The following is a 20,390-nucleotide window of genomic DNA, read 5'->3' as shown; positions in this document are numbered from 1 at the left end:
ATTCTCAGACATACAGTGGGAGGTATTCTCAGACATAGTGTGAGGTATTCTCAAACATACAGTGGGGGGTATTCTCAGACATACAGTGGGGGGTATTCTCAGACATACAGTGGGAGGTATTCTCAGACATACAGTGGGGGGTATTCTCAGACATACAGTGGGGGGTATTCTCAGACATACAGTGGGGGGTATTCTCAGACATACAGTGGGGGGTATTCTCAGACATACAATGGGAGATATTCTCAGACACACACTGGAAGGTATTCTCAGACACACAGTGGAAGGTATTCTCAGACATACAGTGGAAGGTATTCTCAGACATACAGTGGGAGGTATTCTCAGACATACAGTGAGAGGTATTCTCAGACATACAGTGGGAGGTATTCTCAGACATACAGTGCGGGGTATTCTCAGACATACAGTGGGAGGTATTCTCAGACATACAGTGGGGGGTATTCTCAGACATACAGTGGGGGGTATTCTCAGACACACAGTGGAAGGTATTCTCAGACATACAGTGGAAGGTATTCTCAGACATACAGTGGGGGGTATTCTCAGACATACAGTGGAGGGTATTCTCAGACATACAGTGGGGGGTATTCTCAGGCATACAGTGGGAGGTATTCTCAGACATACAGTGGAAGGTATTCTCAGACATACAGTGGGAGGTATTCTCAGACATAGTGTGAGGTATTCTCAAACATACAGTGGGAGGTATTCTCAGACATACAGTGGGAGGTATTCTCAGACATACAGTGGGGGGTATTCTCAGACATACAGTGGGGGGTATTCTCAGACATACAGTGGGGGGTATTCTCAGACATACAGTGGGAAGTATTCTCAGACATAGTGTGAGGTATTCTCAAACATACAGTGGGAGGTATTCTCAGACATACAGTGGGGGGTATTCTCAGACATACAGTGGGAGGTATTCTCAGACATACAGTGGGGGGTATTCTCAGACATACAGTGGGGGGTATTCTCAGACATACAGTGGAAGGTATTCTCAGACATACAGTGGGAGGTATTCTCAGACACACACTGGAAGGTATTCTCAGACACACAGTGGAAGGTATTCTCAGACATACAGTGGGAGTTATTCTCAGACATACAGTGAGAGGTATTCTCAGACATACAGTGGGAGGTATTCTCAGACATACAGTGCGGGGTATTCTCAGACATACAGTGGGAGGTATTCTCAGATATACAGTGGGGGGTATTCTCAGACATACAGTGGGAGGTATTCTCAGACATACAGTGGGGGTATTCTCAGACATACAGTGGGAGGTATTCTCAGACATACAGTGGAGGGTATTCTCAGACATACAGTGGGGGGTATTCTCAGGCATACAGTGGGAGGTATTCTCAGACATACAGTGGGAGGTATTCTCAGACATACAGTGGAGGGTATTCTCAGACATACAGTGCGGGGTATTCTCAGACATACAGTGGGAGGTATTCTCAGACATACAGTGGGGGGTATTCTCAGACATACAGTGGGAGGTATTCTCAGACATACAGTGGGGGTATTCTCAGACATACAGTGGGAGGTATTCTCAGACATACAGTGGAGGGTATTCTCAGACATACAGTGGGGGGTATTCTCAGGCATACAGTGGGAGGTATTCTCAGACATACAGTGGGAGGTATTCTCAGACATACAGTGGAGGGTATTCTCAGACATACAGTGGGAGGTATTCTCAGACATACAGTGGGGGGTATTCTCAGACATACAATGGGAGATATTCTCAGACACACACTGGAAGGTATTCTCAGACACACAGTGGAAGGTATTCTCAGACACACAGTGGAAGGTATTCTCAGACACACAGTGGGAGGTATTCTAAGACACACACTGGAAGGTATTCTCAGACATACAGTGGAAGGTATTCTCAGACATACAGTGGGAGGTATTCTCAGACATACAGTGAGAGGTATTCTCAGACATACAGTGGGAGGTATTCTCAGACATACAGTGGGGGGTATTCTCAGACATACAGTGGGGGGTATTCTCAGACATACAGTGGGAGGTATTCTCAGACATAGTGTGAGGTATTCTCAAACATACAGTGGGGGGTATTCTCAGACATACAGTGGGGGGTATTCTCAGACATACAGTGGGAGGTATTCTCAGACATACAGTGGGGGGTATTCTCAGACATACAGTGGGGGGTATTCTCAGACATACAGTGGGGGGTATTCTCAGACATACAGTGGGGGGTATTCTCAGACATACAATGGGAGATATTCTCAGACACACACTGGAAGGTATTCTCAGACACACAGTGGAAGGTATTCTCAGACATACAGTGGAAGGTATTCTCAGACATACAGTGGGAGGTATTCTCAGACATACAGTGAGAGGTATTCTCAGACATACAGTGGGAGGTATTCTCAGACATACAGTGCGGGGTATTCTCAGACATACAGTGGGAGGTATTCTCAGACATACAGTGGGAGGTATTCTCAGACATACAGTGGGGGGTATTCTCAGACACACAGTGGAAGGTATTCTCAGACATACAGTGGAAGGTATTCTCAGACATACAGTGGGGGGTATTCTCAGACATACAGTGGAGGGTATTCTCAGACATACAGTGGGGGGTATTCTCAGGCATACAGTGGGAGGTATTCTCAGACATACAGTGGAAGGTATTCTCAGACATACAGTGGGAGGTATTCTCAGACATAGTGTGAGGTATTCTCAAACATACAGTGGGAGGTATTCTCAGACATACAGTGGGGGGTATTCTCAGACATACAGTGGGAGGTATTCTCAGACATACAGTGGGAGGTATTCTCAGACATAGTGTGAGGTATTCTCAAACATACAGTTGGAGGTATTCTCAGACATACAGTGGGGGGTATTCTCAGACATACAGTGGGAGGTATTCTCAGACATACAGTGGGGGGTATTCTCAGACATACAGTGGGGGGTATTCTCAGACATACAGTGGGGGGTATTCTCAGACATACAGTGGGAGGTATTCTCAGACATAGTGTGAGGTATTCTCAAACATACAGTGGGAGGTATTCTCAGACATACAGTGGGGGGTATTCTCAGACATACAGTGGGAGGTATTCTCAGACATACAGTGGGGGGTATTCTCAGACATACAGTGGGAGGTATTCTCAGACATACAGTGGGAGGTATTCTCAGACATACAGTGGGGGGTATTCTCAGACATACAGTGGGGGGTATTCTCAGACATACAGTGGGGGGTATTCTCAGACATACAGTGGGAGGTATTCTCAGACATAGTGTGAGGTATTCTCAAACATACAGTGGGAGGTATTCTCAGACATACAGTGGGGGGTATTCTCAGACATACAGTGGGAGGTATTCTCAGACATACAGTGGGGGGTATTCTCAGACATACAGTGGGGGACAGTGGGGGGTATTCTCAGACATACAGTGGGGGGTATTCTCAGACATACAGTGGGGGGTATTCTCAGACACACACTGGAAGGTATTCTCAGACATACAATGGGAGGTATTCTCAGACATACAGTGGAAGGTATTCTCAGACATACAGTGGGAGGTATTCTCAGACACACACTGGAAGGTATTCTCAGACACACAGTGGAAGGTATTCTCAGACATACAGTGGAAGGTATTCTCAGACATACAGTGGGAGGTATTCTCAGACATACAGTGAGAGGTATTCTCAGACATACAGTGGGAGGTATTCTCAGACATACAGTGCGGGGTATTCTCAGACATACAGTGGGAGGTATTCTCAGACATACAGTGGGGGGTATTCTCAGACATACAGTGGGAGGTATTCTCAGACATACAGTGGGGGTATTCTCAGACATACAGTGGGGGTATTCTCAGACATACAGTGGAGGGTATTCTCAGACATACAGTGGGGGGTATTCTCAGGCATACAGTGGGAGGTATTCTCAGACATACAGTGGGAGGTATTTTCAGACATACAGTGGAGGGTATTCTCAGACATACAGTGGGAGGTATTCTCAGACATACAGTGGGGGGTATTCTCAAACATACAATGGGAGATATTCTCAGACACACACTGGAAGGTATTCTCAGACACACAGTGGAAGGTATTCTCAGACATACAGTGGAAGGTATTCTCAGTCATACAGTGGGAGGTATTCTCAGACACACAGTGGGAGGTATTCTCAGACACACACTGGAAGGTATTCTCAGACACACAGTGGAAGGTATTCTCAGACATACAGTGGAAGGTATTCTCAGACATACAGTAGGAGGTATTCTCAGACATACAGTGAGAGGTATTCTCAGACATACAGTGGGAGGTATTCTCAGACATACAGTGGGAGGTATTCTCAGACATACAGTGGGGGGTATTCTCAGACATACAGTGGGAGGTATTCTCAGACATACAGTGGGGGGTATTCTCAGACATACAGTGGGAGGTATTCTCAGACATACAGTGGGGGGTATTCTCAGACATACAGTGGGGGGTATTCTCAGACATACAGTGGGAGGTATTCTCAGACATACAGTGGGGGGTATTCTCAGACATACAGTGGGGGGTATTCTCAGACATACAGTGGGGGGTATTCTCAGACATACAGTGGGGGTATTCTCAGACATACAGTGGGGGGTATTCTCAGACATACAGTGGGGGGTATTCTCAGACATACAGTGGGAGGTATTCTCAGACATTCAGTGGGAGGTATTCTCAGACATACAGTGGAGGGTATTCTCAGACATACAGTGGGAGGTATTCTCAGACATACAATGGGAGGTATTCTCAGACATAAAGTGGGAGGTATTCTCAGACACACAGTGGGAGGTATTCTCAGACATACAGTGGGGGGTATTCTCAGACATACAATGGGAGATATTCTCAGACACACACTGGAAGGTATTCTCAGACATACAGTGGGAGGTATTCTCAGACATACAGTGGGAGGTATTCTCAGACATACAGTGGGGGGTATTCTCAGACATACAGTGGGGGGTATTCTCAGACATACAGTGGGGGGTATTCTCAGACATACAGTGGGAGGTATTCTCAGACATAGTGTGAGGTATTCTCAAACATACAGTGGGAGGTATTCTCAGACATACAGTGGGGGGTATTCTCAGACATACAGTGGGAGGTATTCTCAGACATACAGTGGGGGGTATTCTCAGACATACAGTGGGGGACAGTGGGGGGTATTCTCAGACATACAGTGGGGGGTATTCTCAGACATACAGTGGGGGGTATTCTCAGACACACACTGGAAGGTATTCTCAGACATACAATGGGAGGTATTCTCAGACATACAGTGGAAGGTATTCTCAGACATACAGTGGGAGGTATTCTCAGACACACACTGGAAGGTATTCTCAGACACACAGTGGAAGGTATTCTCAGACATACAGTGGAAGGTATTCTCAGACATACAGTGGGAGGTATTCTCAGACATACAGTGAGAGGTATTCTCAGACATACAGTGGGAGGTATTCTCAGACATACAGTGCGGGGTATTCTCAGACATACAGTGGGAGGTATTCTCAGACATACAGTGGGGGGTATTCTCAGACATACAGTGGGAGGTATTCTCAGACATACAGTGGGGGTATTCTCAGACATACAGTGGGGGTATTCTCAGACATACAGTGGAGGGTATTCTCAGACATACAGTGGGGGGTATTCTCAGGCATACAGTGGGAGGTATTCTCAGACATACAGTGGGAGGTATTTTCAGACATACAGTGGAGGGTATTCTCAGACATACAGTGGGAGGTATTCTCAGACATACAGTGGGGGGTATTCTCAAACATACAATGGGAGATATTCTCAGACACACACTGGAAGGTATTCTCAGACACACAGTGGAAGGTATTCTCAGACATACAGTGGAAGGTATTCTCAGTCATACAGTGGGAGGTATTCTCAGACACACAGTGGGAGGTATTCTCAGACACACACTGGAAGGTATTCTCAGACACACAGTGGAAGGTATTCTCAGACATACAGTGGAAGGTATTCTCAGACATACAGTAGGAGGTATTCTCAGACATACAGTGAGAGGTATTCTCAGACATACAGTGGGAGGTATTCTCAGACATACAGTGGGAGGTATTCTCAGACATACAGTGGGGGGTATTCTCAGACATACAGTGGGAGGTATTCTCAGACATACAGTGGGGGGTATTCTCAGACATACAGTGGGAGGTATTCTCAGACATACAGTGGGGGGTATTCTCAGACATACAGTGGGGGGTATTCTCAGACATACAGTGGGAGGTATTCTCAGACATACAGTGGGGGGTATTCTCAGACATACAGTGGGGGGTATTCTCAGACATACAGTGGGGGGTATTCTCAGACATACAGTGGGGGTATTCTCAGACATACAGTGGGGGGTATTCTCAGACATACAGTGGGGGGTATTCTCAGACATACAGTGGGAGGTATTCTCAGACATTCAGTGGGAGGTATTCTCAGACATACAGTGGAGGGTATTCTCAGACATACAGTGGGAGGTATTCTCAGACATACAATGGGAGGTATTCTCAGACATAAAGTGGGAGGTATTCTCAGACACACAGTGGGAGGTATTCTCAGACATACAGTGGGGGGTATTCTCAGACATACAATGGGAGATATTCTCAGACACACACTGGAAGGTATTCTCAGACATACAGTGGAAGGTATTCTCAGACATACAGTGGGAGGTATTCTCAGACATACAGTGGGAGGTATTCTCAGACATACAGTGGGAGGTATTCTCAGACATACAGTGGGGGGTATTCTCAGACATACAGTGGGAGGTATTCTCAGACATAGTGTGAGGTATTCTCAAACATACAGTGGGAGGTATTCTCAGACATACAGTGGGGGGTATTCTCAGACATACAGTGGGAGGTATTCTCAGACATACAGTGGGGGGTATTCTCAGACATACAGTGGGGGGTATTCTCAGACATACAGTGGGGGGTATTCTCAGACATACAGTGGGAAGTATTCTCAGACATAGTGTGAGGTATTCTCAAACATACAGTGGGAGGTATTCTCAGACATACAGTGGGGGGTATTCTCAGACATACAGTGGGAGGTATTCTCAGACATACAGTGGGGGGTATTCTCAGACATACAGTGGGGGGTATTCTCAGACATACAGTGGAAGGTATTTTCAGACATACAGTGGGAGGTATTCTCAGACACACACTGGAAGGTATTCTCAGACACACAGTGGAAGGTATTCTCAGACATACAGTGGGAGTTATTCTCAGACATACAGTGAGAGGTATTCTCAGACATACAGTGGGAGGTATTCTCAGACATACAGTGCGGGGTATTCTCAGACATACAGTGCGGGGTATTCTCAGACATACAGTGGGGGGTATTCTCAGACATACAGTGGGAGGTATTCTCAGACATACAGTGGGGGTATTCTCAGACATACAGTGGGAGGTATTCTCAGACATACAGTGGAGGGTATTCTCAGACATACAGTGGGGGGTATTCTCAGGCATACAGTGGGAGGTATTCTCAGGCATACAGTGGGAGGTATTCTCAGACATACAGTGGGAGGTATTCTCAGACATACAGTGGAGGGTATTCTCAGACATACAGTGCGGGGTATTCTCAGACATACAGTGGGGGGTATTCTCAGACATACAGTGGGAGGTATTCTCAGACATACAGTGGGGGTATTCTCAGACATACAGTGGGAGGTATTCTCAGACATACAGTGGAGGGTATTCTCAGACATACAGTGGGGGGTATTCTCAGGCATACAGTGGGAGGTATTCTCAGACATACAGTGGGAGGTATTCTCAGACATACAGTGGAGGGTATTCTCAGACATACAGTGGGAGGTATTCTCAGACATACAGTGGGGGGTATTCTCAGACATACAATGGGAGATATTCTCAGACACACACTGGAAGGTATTCTCAGACACACAGTGGAAGGTATTCTCAGACACACAGTGGAAGGTATTCTCAGACACACAGTGGGAGGTATTCTCAGACACACACTGGAAGGTATTCTCAGACATACAGTGGAAGGTATTCTCAGACATACAGTGGGAGGTATTCTCAGACATACAGTGAGAGGTATTCTCAGACATACAGTGGGAGGTATTCTGAGACATACAGTGGGGGGTATTCTCAGACATACAGTGGGGGGTATTCTCAGACATACAGTGGGGGGTATTCTCAGACATACAGTGGGAGGTATTCTCAGACATAGTGTGAGGTATTCTCAAACATACAGTGGGGGGTATTCTCAGACATACAGTGGGGGGTATTCTCAGACATACAGTGGGAGGTATTCTCAGACATACAGTGGGGGGTATTCTCAGACATACAGTGGGGGGTATTCTCAGACATACAGTGGGGGGTATTCTCAGACATACAGTGGGGGGTATTCTCAGACATACAGTGGGGGGTATTCTCAGACATACAGTGGGGGGTATTCTCAGACATACAATGGGAGATATTCTCAGACACACAGTGGAAGGTATTCTCAGACACACAGTGGAAGGTATTCTCAGACATACAGTGGAAGGTATTCTCAGACATACAGTGGGAGGTATTCTCAGACATACAGTGGGAGGTATTCTCAGACATACAGTGGGAGGTATTCTCAGACATACAGTGCGGGGTATTCTCAGACATACAGTGGGAGGTATTCTCAGACATACAGTGGGGGGTATTCTCAGACATACAGTGGGAGGTATTCTCAGACATACAGTGGGGGTATTCTCAGACATACAGTGGGGGTATTCTCAGACATACAGTGGAGGGTATTCTCAGACATACAGTGGGGGGTATTCTCAGGCATACAGTGGGAGGTATTTTCAGACATACAGTGGAGGGTATTCTCAGACATACAGTGGGAGGTATTCTCAGACATACAGTGGGGGGTATTCTCAAACATACAATGGGAGATATTCTCAGACACACACTGGAAGGTATTCTCAGACACACAGTGGAAGGTATTCTCAGACATACAGTGGAAGGTATTCTCAGTCATACAGTGGGAGGTATTCTCAGACACACACTGGAAGGTATTCTCAGACACACAGTGGAAGGTATTCTCAGACATACAGTGGAAGGTATTCTCAGACATACAGTGGGAGGTATTCTCAGACATACAGTGGGAGGTATTCTCAGACATACAGTGGGGGGTATTCTCAGACATACAGTGGGAGGTATTCTCAGACATACAGTGGGGGGTATTCTCAGACATACAGTGGGGGGTATTCTCAGACATACAGTGGGGGGTATTCTCAGACATACAGTGCGGGGTATTTTCAGACATACAGTGCGGGGTATTCTCAGACATACAGTGGGAGGTATTCTCAGACATACAGTGGGGGGTATTCTCAGACATACAGTGGGGGGTATTCTCAGACATACAGTGGGGGGTATTCTCAGACATACAGTGGGGGTATTCTCAGACATACAGTGGGGGTATTCTCAGACATACAGTGGGGGGTATTCTCAGACATACAGTGGGGGGTATTCTCAGACATACAGTGGGGGGTATTCTCAGACATACAGTGGGGGGTATTCTCAGACACACAGTGGGAGGTATTCTCAGACACACACTGGAAGGTATTCTCAGACACACAGTGGAAGGTATTCTCAGACATACAGTGGAAGGTATTCTCAGTCATACAGTGGGAGGTATTCTCAGACACACACTGGAAGGTATTCTCAGACACACAGTGGAAGGTATTCTCAGACATACAGTGGAAGGTATTCTCAGACATACAGTGGGAGGTATTTTCAGACATACAGTGAGAGGTATTCTCAGACATACAGTGGGAGGTATTCTCAGACATACAGTGGGAGGTATTCTCAGACATACAGTGGGGGGTATTCTCAGACATACAGTGGGAGGTATTCTCAGACATACAGTGGGGGGTATTCTCAGACATACAGTGGGAGGTATTCTCAGACATACAGTGGTGGGTATTCTCAGACATACAGTGCGGGGTATTTTCAGACATACAGTGCGGGGTATTCTCAGACATACAGTGGGAGGTATTCTCAGACATACAGTGGGGGGTATTCTCAGACATACAGTGGGGGGTATTCTCAGACATACAGTGGGAGGTATTCTCAGACATACAGTGGGGGGTATTCTCAGACATACAGTGGGGGGTATTCTCAGACATACAGTGGGGGGTATTCTCAGACATACAGTGGGGGTATTCTTAGACATACAGTGGGGGGTATTCTCAGACATACAGTGGGGGGTATTCTCAGACATACAGTGGGGGGTATTCTCAGACATACAGTGGGAGGTATTCTCAGACATACAGTGGGAGGTATTCTCAGACATACAGTGGAGGGTATTCTCAGACATACAGTGGGAGGTATTCTCAGACATACAATGGAAGGTATTCTCAGACATAAAGTGGGAGGTATTCTCAGACACACAGTGGGAGGTATTCTCAGACATACAGTGGGGGGTATTCTCAGACATACAATGGGAGATATTCTCAGACACACACTGGAAGGTATTCTCAGACATACAGTGGAAGGTATTCTCAGACATACAGTGGGAGATATTCTCAGACATACAGTGGGAGGTATTCTCAGACATACAGTGGGAGGTATTCTCAGACATACAGTGGGAGGTATTCTCAGACATACAGTGGGAGGTATTCTCAGACATACAATGGGAGGTATTCTCAGACATACAGTGGGAGGTATTCTCAGACACACAGTGGGAGGTATTCTCAGACACACAGTGGGAGGTATTCTCAGACACACAGTGGGAGGTATTCTCAGACATACAGTGGGAGGTATTCTCAGACATACAGTGGGAGGTATTCTCAGACACACAGTGGGAGGTATTCTCAGACACACAGTGGGAGGTATTCTCAGACATACAGTGGAAGGTATTCTCAGACATACAGTGGAAGGTATTCTCAGACATACAGTGAGAGGTATTCTCAGACATACAGTGGGAGGTATTCTCAGACATACAGTGGGAGGTATTCTCAGACATACAGTGGGGGGTATTCTCAGACATACAGTGGGGGGTATTCTCAGACATACACTGGAGGGTATTCTCAGACACACAGTGGAAGGTATTCTCAGACATACAGTGGAAGGTATCAGACATACAGTGGAAGGTATCAGACATACAGTGGAAGGTATTCTCAGACATACAGTGGAAGGTATTCTCAGACATACAGTGGGAGGTATTCTCAGACATACAGTGGGAGGTATTCTCAGACATACAGTGGGAGGTATTCTCAGATACACAGTGGAAGGTATTCTCAGACATACAGTGGAAGGTATTCTCAGATACACACTGGAAGGTATTCTCAGACATACAGTGGGAGGTATTCTCAGACATACAGTGGAGGGTATTCTCAGACATACAGTGCGGGGTATTCTCAGACATACAGTGGGAGGTATTCTCAGACATACAGTGGGGGGTATTCTCAGACATACAGTGGGAGGTATTCTCAGACATACAGTGGGGGTATTCTCAGACATACAGTGGGAGGTATTCTCAGACATACAGTGGAGGGTATTCTCAGACATACAGTGGGAGGTATTCTCAGACATACAGTGGGAGGTATTCTCAGACATACAGTGGGAGGTATTCTCAGACATACAGTGGAGGGTATTCTCAGACATACAGTGGGAGGTATTCTCAGACATACAGTGGGGGGTATTCTCAGACATACAATGGGAGATATTCTCAGACACACACTGGAAGGTATTCTCAGACACACAGTGGAAGGTATTCTCAGACACACAGTGGAAGGTATTCTCAGACACACAGTGGGAGGTATTCTCAGACACACACTGGAAGGTATTCTCAGACATACAGTGCGGGGTATTTTCAGACATACAGTGCGGGGTATTCTCAGACATACAGTGGAAGGTATTCTCAGACATACAGTGGGAGGTATTCTCAGACATACAGTGAGAGGTATTCTCAGACATACAGTGGGAGGTATTCTCAGACATACAGTGGGGGGTATTCTCAGACATACAGTGGGGGGTATTCTCAGACATACAGTGGGGGGTATTCTCAGACATACAGTGGGAGGTATTCTCAGACATAGTGTGAGGTATTCTCAAACATACAGTGGGGGGTATTCTCAGACATACAGTGGGGGGTATTCTCAGACATACAGTGGGGGGTATTCTCAGACATACAGTGGGAGGTATTCTCAGACATACAGTGGGGGGTATTCTCAGACATACAGTGGGGGGTATTCTCAGACATACAGTGGGGGGTATTCTCAGACATACAGTGGGGGGTATTCTCAGACATACAATGGGAGATATTCTCAGACACACACTGGAAGGTATTCTCAGACACACAGTGGAAGGTATTCTCAGACATACAGTGGAAGGTATTCTCAGACATACAGTGGGAGGTATTCTCAGACATACAGTGAGAGGTATTCTCAGACATACAGTGGGAGGTATTCTCAGACATACAGTGCGGGGTATTCTCAGACATACAGTGGGAGGTATTCTCAGACATACAGTGGGGGGTATTCTCAGACATACAGTGGGAGGTATTCTCAGACATACAGTGGGGGTATTCTCAGACATACAGTGGGGGTATTCTCAGACATACAGTGGAGGGTATTCTCAGACATACAGTGGGGGGTATTCTCAGACACACAGTGGGGGGTATTCTCAGACACACAGTGGGAGGTATTCTGTACAGTGGGGGGTATTCTCAGACACACAGTGGGGGGTATTCTCAGACACACAGTGGGAGGTATTCTCAGACACACACTGGAAGGTATTCTCAGACACACAGTGGAAGGTATTCTCAGACATACAGTGGAAGGTATTCTCAGTCACACAGTGGGAGGTATTCTCAGACACACACTGGAAGGTATTCTCGGACACACAGTGGAAGGTATTCTCAGACATACAGTGGAAGGTATTCTCAGACATACAGTGGGAGGTATTTTCAGACATACAGTGAGAGGTATTCTCAGACATACAGTGGGAGGTATTCTCAGACATACAGTGGGAGGTATTCTCAGACATGCAGTGGGGGGTATTCTCAGACATACAGTGGGGGGTATTCTCAGACATACAGTGGGAGGTATTCTCAGACATACAGTGGGGGGTATTCTCAGACATACAGTGGGAGGTATTCTCAGACATACAGTGGGGGGTATTCTCAGACATACAGTGCGGGGTATTTTCAGACATACAGTGCGGGGTATTCTCAGACATACAGTGGGAGGTATTCTCAGACATACAGTGGGGGGTATTCTCAGACATACAGTGGGGGGTATTCTCAGACATACAGTGGGGGGTATTCTCAGACATACAGTGGGGGGTATTCTCAGACATACAGTGGGGGTATTCTCAGACATACAGTGGGGGGTATTCTCAGACATACAGTGGGGGTATTCTCAGACATACAGTGGGGGGTATTCTCAGACATACAGTGGGGGGTATTCTCAGACATACAGTGGGGGGTATTCTCAGACATACAGTGGGGGGTATTCTCAGACATACAGTGGGGGGTATTCTCAGACATACAGTGGGGGGTATTCTCAGACATACAGTGGGAGGTATTCTCAGACATACAGTGGGAGGTATTCTCAGACATACAATGGGAGGTATTCTCAGACATAAAGTGGGAGGTATTCTCAGACACACAGTGGGAGGTATTCTCAGACATACAGTGGGGGGTATTCTCAGACACACAATGGGAGATATTCTCAGACACACAGTGGAAGGTATTCTCAGACATACAGTGGAAGGTATTCTCAGACATACAGTGGGAGATATTCTCAGACATACAGTGGGAGGTATTCTCAGACATACAGTGGGAGGTATTCTCAGACATACAGTGGGAGGTATTCTCAGACATACAGTGGGAGGTATTCTCAGACATACAATGGGAGGTATTCTCAGACATACAGTGGGAGGTATTCTCAGACATACAGTGGGAGGTATTCTCAGACACACAGTGGGAGGTATTCTCAGACATACAGTGGGAGGTATTCTCAGACATACAGTGGGAGGTATTCTCAGACATACAGTGGAAGGTATTCTCAGACACACAGTGGGAGGTATTCTCAGACACACAGTGGGAGGTATTCTCAGACATACAGTGGAAGGTATTCTCAGACATACAGTGGAAGGTATTCTCAGACATACAGTGAGAGGTATTCTCAGACATACAGTGGGAGGTATTCTCAGACATACAGTGGGAGGTATTCTCAGACATACAGTGGGGGGTATTCTCAGACATACAGTGGGGGGTATTCTCAGACATACACTGGAGGGTATTCTCAGACACACAGTGGAAGGTATTCTCAGACATACAGTGGAAGGTATTCTCAGACATACAGTGGGAGGTATTCTCAGACACACAGTGGAAGGTATTCTCAGACATACAGTGGGAGGTATTCTCAGACATACAGTGGGAGGTATTCTCAGACACACAGTGGGAGGTATTCTCAGACACACAGTGGGAGGTATTCTCAGACACACAGTGGGAGGTATTCTCAGACATACAGTGGAAGGTATTCTCAGACATACAGTGGAAGGTATTCTCAGACATACAGTGGAAGGTATTCTCAGACATACAGTGGGAGGTATTCTCAGACATACAGTGGGAGGTATTCTCAGATACACAGTGGAAGGTATTCTCAGACATACAGTGGAAGGTATTCTCAGACACACACTGGAAGGTATTCTCAGACACACAGTGGAAGGTATTCTCAGACATACAGTGGAAGGTATTCTCAGACATACAGTGGGAGGTATTCTCAGACATACAGTGGGAGGTATTCTCAGACATACAGTGGGAGGTATTCTCAGACATACAGTGGGAGGTATTCTCAGACATACAGTGAGAGGTATTCTCAGACATACAGTGGGAGGTATTCTCAGACATACAATGGGAGGTATTCTCAGACATACAGTGGGAGGTATTCTCAGACACACAGTGGGAGGTATTCTCAGACATACAGTGGGGGGTATTCTCAGACATACACTGGAGGGTATTCTCAGACACACACTGGAAGGTATTCTCAGACAGACAGTGGAAGGTATTCTCAGACACACAGTGGGAGGTATTCTCAGACACACAGTGGGAGGTATTCTCAGACACACAGTGGAAGGTATTCTCAGACATACAGTGGGAGATATTCTCAGACATACAGTGGAAGGTATTCTCAGACATACAGTGGGAGGTATTCTCAGACACACAGTGGGAGGTATTCTCAGACACACAGTGGGAGGTATTCTCAGACATACAGTGGAAGGTATTCTCAGACATACAGTGGAAGGTATTCTCAGACATACAGTGGAAGGTATTCTCAGACATACAGTGGGAGGTATTCTCAGACATACAGTGGGAGGTATTCTCAGACACACAGTGGAAGGTATTCTCAGACATACAGTGGAAGGTATTCTCAGACATACAGTGGGGGGTATTCTCAGACACACAGTGGAAGGTATTCTCAGACATACAGTGGGGGGTATTCTCAGACATACAGTGGGGGGTATTCTCAGACACACAGTGGGGGGTATTCTCAGACACACAATGGGAGGTATTCTCAGACACACAGTGGAAGGTATTCTCAGACACACAGTGGGAGGTATTCTCAGACACACAGTGGGGGGTATTCTCAGACATACAGTGGAAGGTATTCTCAGACATACAGTGGGAGGTATTCTCAGACATACACTGGAAGGTATTCTCAGACATACAGTGGGAGGTATTCTCAGACATACAGTGGGAGGTATTCTCAGACATACAGTGGGGGGTATTCTCAGACATACAGTGGGAGGTATTCTCAGACATACAGTGGGAGGTATTCTCAGACATACAGTGGGAGGTATTCTCAGACATACAGTGCGGGGTATTCTCAGACATACAGTGCGTGGTATTCTCAGACATACAGTGGGAGGTATTCTCAGACATACAGTGGGAGGTATTCTCAGACATACAGTGGGAGGTATTCTCAGACATACAGTGGGAGGTATTTTCAGACATACAGTGCGGGGTATTCTCAGACATACAGTGGGAGGTATTCTCAGACATACTGTACAGTGGGGGGTATTCTCAGACATACAGTGGGGGGTATTCTCAGACATACAGTGGGAGGTATTCTCAGACATACAGTGGGGGGTATTCTCAGACATACAGTGGGAGGTATTCTCAGACATACAGTGGGAGGTATTCTCAGACATACAGTGGGGGGTATTCTCAGACATACAGTGGGAGGTATTCTCAGACATACAGTGGGGGGTATTCTCAGACATACAGTGCGGGGTATTCTCAGACATACAGTGGGAGGTATTCTCAGACATACTGTACAGTGGGGGGTATTCTCAGACATACAGTGGGGGGTATTCTCAGACATACAGTGGGAGGTATTCTCAGACATACAGTGGGGGGTATTCTCAGACATACAGTGGGGGGTATTTTCAGACATACAGTGGGAGGTATTCTCAGACATACAGTGGGAGGTATTCTCAGACATACAGTGGGGGGTATTCTCAGACATACAGTGGGAGGTATTCTCAGACATACAGTGGGAGGTATTCTCAGACATACAGTGGGGAGGTATTCTCAGACATACAGTGGGAGGTATTCTCAGACATACAGTGGGGGGTATTCTCAGACATACAGTGGGAGGTATTCTCAGACATACTGTACAGTGGGGGGTATTCTCAGACATACAGTGGGAGGTATTCTCAGACATACAGTGGGAGGTATTCTCAGACATACTGTACAGTGGGGGGTATTCTCAGACATACAGTGGGAGGTATTCTCAGACATACTGTACAGTGGGGGGTATTCTCAGACATACAGTGGGAGGTATTCTCAGACATACAGTGGGGGGTATTCTCAGACATACTTTGGGAGGTATTCTCAGACATACTGTACAGTGGGGGGTATTCTCAGATACAGTGGTAGATATTCTCAGACATACAGTGGGGGGTATTCTCAGACATACAGTGGGGGGTATTCTCAGACATACAATGGGAGGCATTCTCAGACATACAGTGGGAGGTATTCTCAGACATACAGTGGGAGGTATTCTCAGACATAGTGTGAGGTATTCTCAGACATACAGTGGGAGGTATTATCAGACATACAGTGGTGGGTATTCTCAGACATACAGTGGGGGGTATTCTCAGACATACAGTGGTGGGTATTCTCAGACATACAGTGGGGGGTATTCTCAGACATACAGTGGTAGATATTCTCAGACATACAGCATGTTGACCATCCTCCATGCCAAGTCTAGTGATGGGTATACAACACTAGGTCCTGAACAGTACTATCACCTGTAGAATCAAGTCCCATTCCCCATGGGCGACAGTGCATGTGTACAAGGCTTTGATTACAAAACCCAACTCATGAGTGATCTCTCCTGCCTTTCACCTTAGCTATAAAACAGCTGTTTAGTATTTTCCAAGCAAAAAAAAAAAAAAACAACAAAAAACTTTTTTTTTAGGTTAAAGTGCACCCGAGGTGACATGATGAGATAAACATGTGTATGTACAGTGCAAAACATATTAATAACCAGTCTTACTTGTTTTATGTTGCTGCCTGAAAGAGTCAATTTCTAGGCATGGAAGTGACAGCTTCTGTCTTGTTGGTAGCTTGTCGATAGGGGCGTCTGGTTAAAACAGTGCCTATAGCAAACACTAAAATTGCGCCCCCCGCAACACTTACCCACACCCCCACCACACACAAAAATAGGCCCATTTCCTTCCCCCTTCCATAAAGGTAGCCCCTTCTCCTTCTCCCTATGCTGCACGCTGCTAAAATGTATTTGAGCCACCGCTCAATACAGTTTCCCCCCCCTCTCCCCCGTGCAGCACACTGCTAAAACAATGACCTCAAATCAGGGGCGAACAGGTGACAGTGAACTTCAAATGCAGGAGTGACCGATGATGTCACTTTCTGCATTTTAAGTTCACCGCATGGCTACTATGCACCAATCTCCTGTCCTGTCTCCTGGCCGCCGCTAATCTCAGGTCTGTTCGTGTTTTAGCGGCGGCAGCATGGGGGAGAGGGAGAGGTGGAACTGTATTGAGCAGTGGCTCAATACATGCATTTTAGCAGCGCCCAGCACGGAGAGAAGGAGGGGGGAAACTGTTTTTAGGGGAGAAGGGGGATGCAGGCATGGTGGTGCCCATGGATGCTGTGGTGCCCATGGCACTATCCATATTTGCACCCCTATAGATATGCCACTGCTTGTCAGAAATATAGTAAACATCACTGATAAGCAAAGTGCAGCCATAAACGTTTTCCTGGCAGAATACAACTTCTGAGAGCAGAAAAAGATAGGAAAAGGTCAAAAGTCCATGTATTTTCACTCAGGGATACTTAATAGGCTGCCACTGAGCAGAGACAACAACTAAAAATTCAATCTACTTCGTAAATGCTCAGATATAAAATAAAACCATGCAATTTCTAAAAATGTCATTTTAGGAGTAGGAGGATTAATACAATTGTTTATCTCATCAGTTTATTTTCACCTTGGGCTCACTTTAAGTTTGTTATACAGTTGAATACTCACCTAATGACGCAGGAAGATAGATCTCAGCAACAACCCCGGACGATAAGCGTTTCCTGATCCATCACCCTGCCGGCGGGTTCACATGACGACACACTACGGCTGTGAGCGGGAAGTCGTGCGCTTGCGGTACTTTGCGCTGAGTCGTCAGGGATCTTAAAGATCCGCTGTGATGGTCATTATCGACGCGCATCACCACAGGGTATTTGCGATAGCGCACCTGTATACACATCACAAGATCACAGAAACGTTTTGGCAGGCGTTCACAAGTCAGGAACTCCCTGCATTTGGACTATAAGATGCAGTGACTTTTTTCCCCCACTTTTAGGGGAGAAAAAGTGAGTCTTATAGTCCAAAAAATACAGTACAGTATATTCAAAAACAGCAGTGGTGAATTTAGGCGCAGGGTGAAGCCAAAAGGCGTCTCACCCTGATATACTCCTACCCTCTTTATAAGTTATTCCCCTACTGACTACCTAATTATTTATTATCTGCCCTCGTAATTTGGCTTCTGGCTGTTGCCAGCACCCAAATGACCCTTTTTTTACTGTAATTTGGGCTCCGGCTATTGTAGGGAAATGTCTTCCCCTCTGTATTCAGATATTTTCTGACCTTTCCAGTGCTCATATATTCCTAAAACATTTCTGCACACAAGCAAGTCTGTGTTGTTGATGTATCATGATCGGTGCCTTTTGCCAGAATCTCTTTATTTTCTATTCCAGGTTCCCCCTCCCTACCTGATAAACACAGACATTCCCGAGATTTGGTGATGCTGCTACCGACACCACGGGACCGGCCCAGCAGTGCCATGTATCAGACTGCTGCAGAAAGTGGCCAGGTATGGAAGAATAATATGTGTGCGCCATTCACATCCCCGCCTTAGAGTGAGATGTGTGTCTGGGACATCGGGCTGGAGGAGGAGCTTAGTTTGGGTCTGGCTCGGTCTACAGGGAACTGGACCTTGTTAACAGTACAGCTACATCTACAAAAGGCTCAGGTCTGATGTAAGGGCTAAAGGACAGCTGAAGTGAGAGGTGTATGGAGGCTGCCATATATATTTCCTTTTAAGCAATTCCAGTTGCCTGGAAACTCTGCTGGTCTATTTGGCTGCAGTAGTGTCTGAAGCAGTCAAAAAAGAACAAGAGAACTAGAGGTCCCCCCTGAATATAAAAATAACAAAATGAGCAAAATACTAGATGTTTGAGAAAATGAAAAAAATCTTTATTAATAAGCCAACTGCAAGTTTAAAAACAATTAAAAACAAAGTAGCCAGACCTGAGCCAGAAACCCCTAGTAATACAATAATATCTGCAAGACCCTGCATGTATATATAATATGAAAAGACGGAATGTAGCCTATCCTGGAGTCTCTGCGAACAAATTTGGGAAAAGTATATAAATATAGGGCCACAAAAAGCAGTATATCAAAAATAAGTATTATGGTGTGGCACTATATCACAGAGATGATCCATGGAAGGCTACACACCCACATGAACAACATGTATTCTCAATCACCTGCTGCCATTATATGATAAAGTGCTAGTGCATGATCAACAATAATAACAACCAAAAACAAGATCATATAAAGAAGAGTGAAAAAATGACCAGACAAGAACGTGATATAATATGAAAAGATGATAATGTGAAGTAGAGGAGGGAAGATTCCCATAAGGTGCACAAGTGAAACAATATGGATAGCAGCAAGAGAGCGAAAAGTTAGGCAGGGCTCACCTAATAGAAACAATAGAAGGTCTCAGGAATGGCTAGTTACCTAGTGATGCTTGCTCGTTTTCTTGGTTTTGAGTAGTGTCTGAATCAGACCAGAAACAAGCATACAGCTAATCTTGTCAGATCTGATGTCAGAAACACCTAATCTGCTGCATGCTTGTTCAG

The 20,390-nt window shown here is 45.9% G+C and overlaps 1 protein-coding gene and 1 long non-coding RNA gene across 2 annotated transcripts in view; one reads left to right on the top strand and one right to left on the bottom strand.

The window, feature by feature from the left end:
• Window positions 1–20,390, top strand: part of DOCK3 (dedicator of cytokinesis 3) — a 377,696-nt gene that overhangs the window by 340,188 nt on the left and 17,118 nt on the right. The window contains 1 exon segment of the mRNA XM_068252991.1: window positions 19,221–19,336. Within this exon segment, the coding sequence (XP_068109092.1) occupies window positions 19,221–19,336 (116 nt within the window).
• LOC137532473 (uncharacterized) overlaps window positions 1–20,390 on the bottom strand; it is a 143,702-nt gene that overhangs the window by 118,179 nt on the left and 5,133 nt on the right. The window lies entirely within an intron of this gene.

Source organism: Hyperolius riggenbachi, chromosome 9, assembly GCF_040937935.1.
Source record: "Hyperolius riggenbachi isolate aHypRig1 chromosome 9, aHypRig1.pri, whole genome shotgun sequence".
Lineage (NCBI taxonomy): Eukaryota > Metazoa > Chordata > Amphibia > Anura > Hyperoliidae > Hyperolius > Hyperolius riggenbachi.
The sequence above is the reverse complement of the archived record's forward strand: the minus strand, read 5'-3'. Positions and strand labels throughout refer to the sequence as shown.